The sequence below is a fragment of the Hypanus sabinus genome, chromosome 7 (assembly GCF_030144855.1).
Source record: "Hypanus sabinus isolate sHypSab1 chromosome 7, sHypSab1.hap1, whole genome shotgun sequence".
Taxonomy (NCBI): domain Eukaryota; kingdom Metazoa; phylum Chordata; class Chondrichthyes; order Myliobatiformes; family Dasyatidae; genus Hypanus; species Hypanus sabinus.
Window position 1 is genome coordinate 8,412,029 of NC_082712.1, and position 12,817 is coordinate 8,424,845.

Consider the following 12,817-nt stretch of genomic DNA (forward strand, 5'->3'; position numbering starts at 1 on the left):
CATCCCCATACAAGCAATTTTGGCTGATAACAACCTGCAAAGGTACATAAATACCACTGATAACCTATGGGTGAAATTGACTCATAAAATATGGAAAACCACGATAAAAGAATGTAATCTAGAGGGAGATATTGCAATTCTTAAATTGTGTGCATATGACTCTGATTTTACACCAAATAAATTGGATGCTAGATTTAAGGGCTGGACAGCTAAAGGAATAACAGTTCTTTGCAACATAATGAAAGAAGGAACATTGTTCAGTTTTGAAATGCTTAAAGAGAAACACTTATTAAAAAAAACAAGATTTTTATCGGTATTTACAGATGCGATATGTTAATAAGACGTTTAAAAATGTAACCAAGGCAAATAATTGCTTGATAGAGCTCTTTAGAAAAGCATATAATTCAGATAATGGTAGTAGAATCATTTCAAGCATGTATAAGATGTTGTCAAATCTTAAAACACATTCGACTTCATACATTAAAACAAAATGGGAGAAGGAAGGAGGGATAATTATATCTGAGGAAGAATGGACAACAATGTGGAGATATCAATGGAAGTGTACTAATTCACAGAAATGGAAGGAGTTTGGATGGAAAAACTTGGTAAGGTATTTTATTACACCCTCTCAGAAATCCCATTATGATAGTAACCTCCCTGTTTGCTGGAAAAATTGTGGAAATCAAAATGCAAATCATTATCATATTTTTTGGGACTGCCCTGTTATCAAAAACTATTGGAGGGGGATACACAATGCCCTACAAAACATCTTTAAATGTGAAATACCCTTGGAGAGTAAGACCATATATTTTGGATATATACCTAAAGAATGGTTGAAAAGAGATAAATATTTAATGAATATACTGTTGGTGGCTGGTAAAAAGATTCTTACTAGGAAATGGTTATCACAGGAGAGCCCAACTTTAAATACATGGATGGAAATTACAATGGACATTTACAAAATGGAGAAGATAAAAACATCTGTTAATCATAAGCTGGAACAATTTGATTTATACTGGGAAAATGGTTTAACTACATAATGCCTCATAGGCCTGATTTTATTCTCACAAATCAATGAATTTGTTGTAAAAAAGATCACTCCCTACTTGCACATAGTTCTTTCCTTTTGCTTGTTTTTTTCTTTCCACTCTTCTATAAATGTATACCTCAGATAAATACTTTGTGGAGATTTGTGATATATATGATTATATGATATATGTGTACAATGTCTGAAATACAACTTATGGAAATGTTTGATGAACTTCAATAAAAAAAATAAATTACAAAAAAAAAATCCTCTTTGTAATGTGAAAACAGGTTACTAATGTTACTAACGAACATTCATAAAGCGGGGACACCTGTAATGGAAAAATGTGAACTCTGTTCACTGTCAGGGTAGTGTCACTGGCCAGCTGATGGGACACATCATGCTTACACAGAATCGGGTAACATAGTACAAAAACAGACTATTCAGCCCAACTGGTCCATGCCAACCACAGCATCCACGCCGTGAGTCCCAGTTTGGCCAATAAACCTCTAAGCAGCTCCCCCTCCATAGATCTATCCAAATGTTTCTAAGACGTTGTAATTGTACCAACTTGACCACTTCCCTCTGGCAGCTCACTACTCTCTGTATAAAGATGCTATCCCTCAGTCTCTCCCTCTTATCTTGTAACTGTGCCCTCTAGTTTGGACTCCTTAATGTGTCAATAGAACACTTAGACCAACAGTGAAAGCAGCAGCACCTCGGGTAAAAGAGCCACTCCTGATCACTCACCCCACCATGCCCAAAGAATTCACAGTAGCAGCAGTCACAGTATTTTCCTTCCTTCTGATTAGTTGATGTTGAGGTACTGGAGCTATGTTCTGAGCAGCTGTCTTCGTCTTGACTTTCTTCACCATCAAACTGCTGATGATCGTACACATTGCCACTTGCACATGCATGTCCTTCGCAGTCAGGGTCACTACAGAAGCATCAGAACAATAGTTATGAAAAGCTGACAACGCAAAGTAATAGAAAGAACAACAAGATTGATTCAACACACAAAATGCTGGAAGAACTCGGAGGGTCAGGCAACATCTAAGGAGGGAAATGGACAGTGGATGTTTTAGGTAGATACCCTTCACTCACACAGTATTGGTTCTACATATACAAATTCTCAAAATCATTTAGTGAGAGATAGAAACATAGAGAACCTACAGCACAATACAGGCCCTTCGGCCCACAAAGTTGTGCCGAACATGTCCCAACAGAAATTACTAGGCTTACACATAGCCCTCTATTTTTCTAAGCTCCTGGTACCTATCTGTCTCTTAAAAGACCCTATCGTATCTGCCTCCACTACCGTTGCCAGCAGCCTATTCCAGACACTCACCACTCACTGCTTAAAAAACTTACCCCTGACATCTCCTCTGTACCTACTTCCCAGCATCTTAAACCTGTGTCCTCCTGTGGCAACTATTTCAGCCCTGGGAAAAAGCCTCTGACTATCCACACCATCAATACCTCTCATCATCTTATACACCTCTATCAGGTCACCTCATCCTTTGTCGCTCCAAGGAGAAAAGGCTGAGATCACTCAACCTATTCTCATAAGACATGCTCCCCAATCCAGGCGACATCCTTGCAAATCTCCTCTGCATTCTTTCTATGGTTTCCACATCCTTTCTGTAGTGAGGCCACCAGAACTGAGCACAGTACTCCAAGTGGGGTCTCTCGGCTTCTAAATTAAATTCCACGATTGATGAAGGCCAATACATCAAATGCCTTCTTAACCACAGGGTCAACCTGCCCAGCTGCTTTAAGCTTCCTGCGGACTCAGACCCCAAGATTCCTCTGATCCTCCACACTGCCCAAGAGTCTTACCATTACCATTCTGCCATCATATTTCACCTACCAAAATGAACAACTTCACACTTATCTGGGTTCAACTCCATCCACCACTTCTCAGCCCAGTTTTGCATCCCATTAATGTCCCGCTGTAACCTCTGACAGTCCTCCATACTATCCACAACACCTCCAACCTTTGTGTCATCAGCAAACTTACTAACCCATCCCTCCACTTCCTCATCCAAGTCATTTATAAAAATCACCAAGGGTAAGGGTCCCAGAACAGATCCTTGAAGCACACCACTGGTCACCGACCTCCATGCAGAATATGACCCATCTACAACCACTCTTTGCCTTCTGTACAAGCTAGTTCCAGATCCACAAAGCAATGTCCCCTTGGAACCCGTGCGTCTTTACTTTCTCAATAAGCCTTGCATGGGGTACCTTATCAAATGCCTTGCTGAAATCCATATACACTACATCTACTGCTCTTCCTTCATTAATGTGTTTAGTCACATCCTCAAAAAATTCAGTCAGGCTCACAAGGCATGAACTCCCTTGACAAAGCCATGCTGACTATTACTAATCATATTAAACCTCTCCAAATGTTCATAAATCCTGCCTCTCAGGATCTTCTCCATCAACTTACCTACCACTGAAGTAAGACACACTGGTCTATAATTTCCTGGGCTGTCTCTACTCCCTTTCTTAAATAAAGAAACAACATCCACAACCCTCCAATCCTCCGGAACCTCTCCCTTCCCCATTAATGATGCAAAGATCATTGCCAGAGGCTCAACAATCTCCCCCCTCACTTCTCACAGTAGCCTGGGGTACATCTCATCCAGTCCCTAACTTGATGCTTTCCAAAAGCTTAAGCACATTCTCTTTCTTAATATCTGCATGCTCAAGCTTTTCAGTTTGCTGCAAGTCATCACTACAATCACCAAGATCCTTTTCCATAATGAATACTTGTATTCATTAATTACCTCTGCTATATCCTCCAGTTCCATACACACTTCCCCATTGTCACACTTGATAGGTCCTATTCTTTCACGTTTTATCCTCTTGCTCTTCACATACTTGTAGAATGCCTTGGGGTTTTCCTTAATTCTGTCTGCCAAGGCCTTCTCATGGCTCCTTCTGGCTCTCCTAGTTTCCTTCTTAAGCTCCTTCCTGTTAGCCTTATAATCTTCTAGATCTCTAACATTACCTAACTCCCTGAAACTTTTGTAAGCTCTTCTTTTCTTCTTGACTGGATTTATTACAGTCTTTATACACCACGGTTCCTGTACCCTACCATAACTTCCCCGTCTCATTGGAATGTACCTATGCAGAACTCCACAAAAATATCCCCTGAACATTTGCCATATTTCTTCAGTACTTCTGAGAAATTCTGTTTGCATTTAAGCTTCCAATTTCCTGCCTGATAGCCTCATAATTCCCTTTACTCCAATTAAACACTTTTCTAACTTGTCTATCTCTCTCCAAATGCTCTCCCACTGAGAGATCTGACACCTGACCAGTTTCATTTCCCAATACCAAATCAAGTACGGCCTCTCCTCTTGTAGACTTATCTACATATTGTGTCAAGAAACCTTTCTGAACACACCTAACAAACACCAGCCCATCTAAACCCCTTGTTTTAGGCAGATGCCAATTGATATTTGGGAAATTAAGATTTCCCATCATGACAACTCTTATTATTACACCATTCCAGGATCTGTTTCCCCATCTACTCCTCAATATCCCTGTTACTATTGGGCAGCCTATAAAAAAACCCAGTAAAGTTATTGACTGCTTTCTGTTCCTAACCTCCACCCACAGAGACTCGGGAGACAATCCCTCCATGACGTCAACCTTTTCTACAGCCATGACACTATCTCTGATCAACAGAGATGGTGTGCTTCTCTGCAGTATAATTTATAACAGCAGTGCTAATGAGAACCATCTCCACTGTGCCACACAGAACAAGCAGCAGCTGCAAAAGGAGAGACTGAATAACCAAAAGAGCCAAACGTTAACCAGAGCCATCACTGACTCTTGACCACACTGCATGAGAATATGTGGATACCAGACTGCCCTCTACAGTCACCAGAGGACCCACCAATAGGCAACCCCTTAGGAGAACATCATACTCAAACTGAATGATTGCAGAGATATTTACAAGATGCAGTCAATATTATTATAAATTATCATTTGTCTTCAACTCTTCCTCTCCTGAATCTTTCCCAATTGTTGACTTAATCCTTTCCATAGCTATTGCTCAGGACAGATATTTCTCCCTGCTCTGCAAAACACTTGGGATATTTCTCTGCAAATACAATCACTGAAGTTAATTCCACTTAGCTAGTACTTATACAGCAATGAGTTACTCCACAAAGAATCATGCAGGCAAATCAGATAACCGATTTAGGCAGAATAGGATCTAATAATGGATGGGAGTTGAATGAAGGAGGAATAACACAAGAAAATCCTTCAAAAGAAGTCAGGAGAATGTTAACATTTACCTCAATCAAAGCAATGATCTCAAACAAAGCAGTGATCTCAAATTAAAATCCCAACAAAGGGAGCACAACAATTAACCAACAAATCCAATAGTGACAACTGCTATCACAGTGAGTCTGAGTTTTAATTCTCATGATTCTTGTAAATCAGAGGGATCAGGCCATTAGTAAAAGGGATGTGCTAGGATCAGCAATTCAGAATTTCCTCAACACTTCATGATAGCATCAATTGATGCACTCAGATGGTTGCTGCACCATATTTTATTTTAATATGGGCTCAGTGATTACCTATTTTTGTGTAGACAAAAAGAAAATTAAAATTAAGTCAGTTAAAAATTAGGTATTTTTATATGGCTAAAAGTATCACTGTTCATACACCAACAATTATGAAAAGTGGTTCATTTTGTTTCAAACTCACTTTGCACATGAAACTTTGTTCAGTTCACATACTAACCTGCAGACACTGGCTGACGCACTCACTGAACTTTCTGCAGTAGCTGCAGGGGGTGCAGTTGAGGTTGGACAGAGCCCAGAATGGGGGTCGATAAAACCTGGGGCGGTTGAAGCTGTCTTTGGAAAAGGTGAAGTCACAAGGTTAGGCATGTGAGGTGTGGAGGCAGGGGACAGCGGCGTGGGGGTGAGAGATGGAAGAGATGTTAAACCTGTGGGGCTGTTCCTAGGTGCGACTGGAGTGGGATGTCTGTGGTCTTCTTTACCTAAATTATGGAACACCTCACCTGCACCAAAAGCAAAGGGAAAAAGGAAATCAACAACTTCAAAGTTAACAACATGGTGATGAGATGTGCAGAACATGGACATTTTACAGCTTCAGGTCAATGGAAGTCTTTATGTGCAGAGACTGAGATACAATAAAATGGCAGAACAAACCAAGCAAACCAAAACTCAATTTTATTTTGCAGGTGGCTGTTTCTGTCTTGCAACTTCCAGAAACTTCAGTTACAGGCTGTGTTATTGTATTTAAAAGATTAAAAATATTATAGTAGATACCAAGAAATCATATGCTTTGATAGGAGCTAATCAAATCAAGGATGTGCAGTATCAAAATGAGTGCAAGGTCATTCAGGAACGATGTCTTGAACAATTTATTTCAAATATGAGGATGAGAAAATTTGGAATTCTTCTGTCTCAACACAACGCAAAGGAACCTGAAGCCTTTATGACTGTAGGGCATACATGGTACAAGGATCAGGGGATGAGAAACAAGACAGAGATGGACCTTAATCTCAACCAATTAATAGTCGAGGAGACCCATTGGAGTAGATGGAAAATGGCGACTTATTAACATTACAATTATCTGTTCTGCTTTCCACATCTGGGTAACGTTACAAGAGCTTTGCCAGTCCAAATACCAGTGCAGAAGGTAGCCCAAATGTAATGCAGAAAAAATATGGAAGCCCACCAACTGGAGAAACAAAATATTGTTTGAATTATTTAAAAACAGATATGCTTCCTCAATAGAAGGTTTAAAAGTTGACCATGATAATAGTGATTTACTTAGAGATACAGGGTAGAACAGGCCCTTCCACACCAACGAGGCTAAATGCCCGACAACCCATTATTCAACCTCTGAGTAACCACAGGACAATTTAGGTTGACCAGTAGGTCTTTGGACTGTGGGAGGAAACCAAAAGCTGAACATACAAACTCTTAACAGATGACGTCAGGATTGAATTCCTAACTTGAATGCCCCAAACTGTAATGTCGTGCTAACCATGACGCTGCCGTGGTACCCCTGAATCTCAATTTTACTGTATGCGAGCTTTCGTTGGGTGATGGCAGTGTCAGGTATGTTTTTGTACCAACTCAGAAAGCAAGGTGTTGAGAGATATTCCTGGAAACAAAACCCAGCAAGCGAAACAAACTTTCAGGAACGGTGAAGCATAGGTAGCAACACTGGGGGATGGGGAGGGGGAGGATTCCTAAAAAAATCTGTGGAGTACAAAATACCCATCGATACAAATGTTGTGAATGCCTGAAAGAACATACCACCTGGTTAAAGGACAGATTCTGTTCTGCAGTGATAAAACTATCCTGCACTCTCACTGTCTGGATAGTAAACAATTTAAACCACTTTTATAATGCTGCTTACATTGTAAATACATGCTGGTATTTATTATATAGGCATCCCCTTTAATTACATAGCTGTACTTTAATTTAATTTTTTACACAATATTTTATTCTGGATAATTGTTGATTGCTGTTGTTTGTTGTATTTTGCACCAAAATACCACAGCAAATTCCTAATACATGTCAAGGTATATGATGAATAAAGCTGATCCTTGACAAAATGCTGGAGGAACACAAGTCAGTCAGATGCTGACCCTGCAGAAATGCTCCAGCATTTGTATATACTTTGCGAGGGAACGATGCAGTTCGATCAGATACATTCTGGAACCCTTTAAAGTCTGCTGGGCTGGAGCGGATGTGAATGATTAGCATGCCCTCTGCCCTACCAGTGTAACAGATTGATTCAGGCATGCAAGACTTCTCAGCCTGTCAATCTCACATTGCCTTTCTAAGTGTAGTACTGCTTGCCTCACTCCATGAAAACCTGAGAGAATGTATCAAGGACAGCTTCCATCCTGATTATTGAACAAAACCTTGGATGGACTCTTGACTTCAAAATCTACTGTATTACAAACTTACACCTTATTTTACTTAAGAGATACAGTACTGAACAGGCCCTCCCAGCCCGACAAGCCACTCTGCCCAGCATCCCACCTACTTAACCCTTAATCACAGAACCAATTATAATGACCAATTCATCTACTAACCTGTATGTCTATGTCTTTGGGCTGTGGGAAGAAACCTGAGCACCCAGAGGAAACCCACGTGGTCACAAGAAGAACATACAAACTCCTTACTGACAGCGCCTGAATCGAACTCTGATGCCCTAAGCTGTAATAGCATTGTACTAACCGCTACAATACCAATGTACCCCACATATTGTCTGCCTAAGCACACTCTAACACTTTATTCTGCATTGCTATTCTGTTACTGCTCTTACCTTGTACTACCTTGATGGGCTGATGTGATCTGTATGGATGGCATGCAGAATAGTTTTTCACCCTACCTTGGCAAAAGTGACAATAATAAATCAATTTCAGACTGAGTTGCCTCCTTCCATGCTTTGACCATTCTGTTACATTGATGGGGTACAGGTAACACAATCTGTTCACACTCACTCCAGCATGTTATCTTTCTGTGTGATTCTTAGAGTTTTAGTATCTTGAACTTCAGACGAGGGCCACACTGTGAACCTTTCTTCTATAGCCATAATAAGTTTCACGTCATTGAACATAGTACAGTACAATATAGACCCTTTGGCCCACAATGTCGTACTGACCTTTTAACCTACTCTAAGATCAATCTAACCCATCCCTCTGACAGAACATGCCATTTTTTTTCATCCACATGCCCAAGAGTCTCTTAAATGTCCCAAATATATCTGCCGAATCCACCTCTCCTCACAACTGGAATCCTCCAGGCCAGATATTAAACACAGAGATTTTGCTGATGCCGGAAATCCAGAGTAACACACACATTCTGGAAAATCTCAGCAGGTCAGACACCATCTGTGGAGTTGAATAAATACAAAAACATTTTGGGCCAAGAGTCTGGTTAAATGGTGTGTGTTGCTCTTCCAAGCCCTCGATTCTGAGGCTGTGCCCTCTGATCCTAGACTACCCCCAATACAGGAACCATCCTCTCCACGTCCACCTTATCCAGGCCTTTCAATATTCAATGAGGTCCCCTTATTCTTGTAAGCTGCAGCGAGGACAGCCTTAGGACTATCAAATGCTCTTCATACGTTTTCATACCCAGGATCCTCCTTGTGAACCTCTTCTGGACCCTCTCCAACGCCAGCACATCTTTTCTTAGATAAGGGGCCTTATATATTGATTTGATGAAATAGTCTCTATAGATAAGAGTGAAAGACATTCCATACTATCTCAGTACATGACAACAATAAAGCTGTACCTATACCAGTGTCCAAAGGCCCCAGCAGTATGAGGTAATTGATTACTGTGCTGAGAATTCCTGCAGGGCATGAATAAAAACTCAAGAGTTGCCCTGACAATAATAAACTGATTTACCAATTAAAAATTTAGCTCTTTGCTTGTCTGAATTGAATACACAGAAACAACACCTGAACACTTAAAATGTGCATGTCACATATTGTTAGATTTGAACTCAGGTTAATCTTCAGAGAAAGTGGGTTTGCCTTTACCTAATGATGTAGGTCTTTTTGAAGAAACCTTAAACTGATTGGAACTAGATTGCACAGTAGTGGCTGTAGATGAGACAGAGGAAGTGGCTGAAGACGTTGCCATGATGACTTTGTTGGTTTCCATGGAAGCAGGGGGGCTGTAGAGACATTTTTTCCTTGCTGCGGGTTTTTTCTCCTTTGTATCTGTGACAACAGTGTCTGTGCTGGTTGTGGGGGGAATTGCTTCAGGCCTGATCTCTGGGAGTGGTGACCGCAACATATCACCTGTGGAGCAAAGGCAAGTATAGGTTGAATATAAGAACATCAGAAACAGGAGCAGGAGTAGGTCATCCAGCCCATTGAACCTGCCCCGTCATCAATAAGATCATGGCTGATCTGTCCGTAAACTCAGCTCCAACTACCTGCCTTTTCCCCATAACCCTTAATTCCCTTACTATGTAAAAATCTGTCTACCTGTTTCTTAAATATATTTAGTGAGGAAGCCTCAACTGCCTCCCTTGGCAGAGAATTCCACAAATTCACCACTCTCTGGGAAAAACAGTTTCTCCTCATCTGTCCTAAATCTTCTCCCTTGAATCTTGAGGTAACGTCCCCTAGTTCTAGTCTCACCTACCAATTGAAACAACTTTCCTACTTCTATCTTATCTATCCCTTTCAAAATTTTGTAAGTTTCTATAAGATCCCCTCTCACTCTTCTGAACTCCAGAGAGTATAGTCCCAGGCGACTCAATCTCTTCTCATAAGTTAACCCCTTCATCCCTGGAATCAACCTGGTGAACCACCTCTGCACTGCCTCCAAAGCCGCAGTATCCTTCCTCAAGTATGGAGACCAGAACTACACACAGTACTCCAGATGCAGCCTCACCAGTACCCTGTATAGTTGCAGCATGACCTCCCTGCTCTTGAATTCAATCCCTCTAGCAATGAAGGCCAACATTCTGTTTGCCTTCTTAATAACATGTTGTACCTGCAAGCCAACTTTTTGCGATTCATGAACAAGCACTCTTAAGTCCCTCTGTACAACAGCATGCTACAATTTCTCACCATTTAAGTAATAATTTGCTCTTCTATTCTTCCTTCCAAAGTAGATGATCTTGCACTTACCAACATCGTATTCCATATGCCAGACCCTGGCCCAATCACTTAATCTATCTGTATCCCTCTGCAGACTCTTCACATTTGCTTTTCCACTGTTTAGTGTCATCAACAAATCTTGCCACATTACATTCAGTCCCCTCTTCCAAATCATCAATGTAAATGGTAAACAGCTGTAGGCCCAGTACCAACCCCTGTGGCACCCCACTCACCACTGACTGCCAACCGGAGAAACACCCATTTATACCAATTCTCTTGCCTTCCATCGGTTAATCAGTCCACTATTCATGCCAATACACTTCCTCCAACTCCATACATCCGTATCTTATTTATAAGTCTCTTGTGTAGCACCTTATCGAACGCCTTCTGGAAATCCAAGTATACGACATCCACCTGTTCCCCTCGATCCACTGCACTCTTTATGTCCTCAAAGAACTCCAGCAAGTTCGTCAAACAGGACCTGCCCTTTCTGAATCCATGCTGTGTCTGTCTAATGGACATATGAGTTTAAAGTCTCTCCAACAGCACTAGCAAACACTCTCCCTAGGACATTGATCCTGGCCCTGCCCAGATGTAGACAGTCTAAACGGTACTGGTCCCACCTCCCCTAGACGCGGTTCCAATGCCCCAAGAATCTGAAACCCTCCCTCTTGCAACACCGCTCAAGCCACAGATTCATTCTAGCTATGCTGCTATTCCGACTCTGGCTCGCACATGGCGCCGGTAATACTCCTGAGATGATTACCTTTGAGGTCCTACTCTTTAATTTATCTCCTAGCTCCCTAAATTCAGCTTGCAGGACCTCATACCGCTTTCTTCCTATATCGTTAGTACCTACATGCACCATGACAACAGGCTGCTCACTCTCTCCTTTCAGAATGCCCTGCAGCCTGTCCGAGACATCGCTGACCCTTGTACCCCGGAGGCAACACACTACATGGGAGTCCCATTTGCAGCCACAGAAGCTCCTCTCTATTCCCCTTACCATGTAATCCCCTACCACAACAGCTCCGCCACTCTTTTTCTTGCTGTCATGCGCAGCAGAGCCACCCACAGTGCCATGATTCTGACTACTGCTGCCTTCACCTGATGAGCCATCTCCCCCAACAGACACCAATGCGGTATATCTGTTTTGGAGGGAGATGACTGCAGGAGACTCCTGGGCTATCCACAACATTCTCAGCATCTCAGATGCTCCAAAGAGAGTCCGTGCACAGCTCCAGTGCTGCCATGCAGTTTATCAGGAGCTGCAGCTGGACACACTTCCTGCACACGTGGTCTTCAGGGACACGATCAGCCTTCCTGAGTTCCCACATGTCGCAGGAGGAGCATGGCACAGGTCTGAGCTCACCTGTTATGTCAGAGCAACGGATGTTAGTGGAAGAGGACCACGGGAGAAAGGGAAGAGCCGGCTGGGGAGGTCAAAGACTGTTATCTGTGGGTCTCTGTGAATCAGTTCTTCGCCTCGACCCTTCTTCGCCAAAGCCCCGTTTGAGCTAAAGCCCTCTCACTCCACTGCCTGCTGTATATGGCTGACTGCTTTTTTAAACTCTTCCCGCTCTCTACTGGCTGACGTCACACACCTGCGCAGTCTTGCCTCTCTTTACCCTGGGTAGTAAAATGCCTTCGCTCCAAAAATCTCTACAGGTGTTCCACTCCCAGACTGCTTGCTTTGAATCTCAATATTACAAATTCTTCCAGATGTTTCAATACATTTGAAAAACTAGAAGTACTTCCCACTTAGTGCCAAGCAGGTCATTTAGGAAGTCAGAAATGGATACAAGAGGCTACTTGGGAGTGGCAATTCGTGTGCGAAAGGTACCACACAAGTTCACTGCAACACCCACAAAATGCTCGAGAGTATCTTGCAGGTTCTGCAGCTACCTATGGAAACAGATTAGCAGTTGATATTTCGGGTCAAGACCTTTCAGGATGGGAAAGGAAGGGGAGAAATACTAGAATAAAAATTTGGGGGAAAGGGAAGAAAGACTAGCTGGAAGGTGAGAGGTGAAGCTGATGGGTGGTGGTGTTGGGGGGGGGATAAATAAGAATCTGGAAGGTGATAGGTAAACAAAGGTAAAGGGCTGGAGAAGAAGGAATCTGAAAGGAGAGGAGGGTGGACCATGGAAGAAA

At 42.1% G+C, this 12,817-nt stretch overlaps 1 protein-coding gene across 2 annotated transcripts in view; it reads right to left on the reverse strand.

Moving 5' to 3' along the window:
- fam193a (family with sequence similarity 193 member A) overlaps positions 1-12,817 on the reverse strand; it is a 224,106-nt gene that overhangs the window by 26,936 nt on the left and 184,353 nt on the right. For both annotated transcript variants that reach the window (XM_059974163.1, XM_059974162.1), the window contains exons 16-18: positions 9,590-9,853; positions 5,792-6,074; positions 1,778-1,964 (exon numbers count right to left, since the gene is read on the reverse strand). In XM_059974163.1, the coding sequence (XP_059830146.1) occupies positions 1,778-1,964; positions 5,792-6,074; positions 9,590-9,853 (734 nt within the window). The remainder of the gene's footprint in view (positions 1-1,777; positions 1,965-5,791; positions 6,075-9,589; positions 9,854-12,817) is intronic.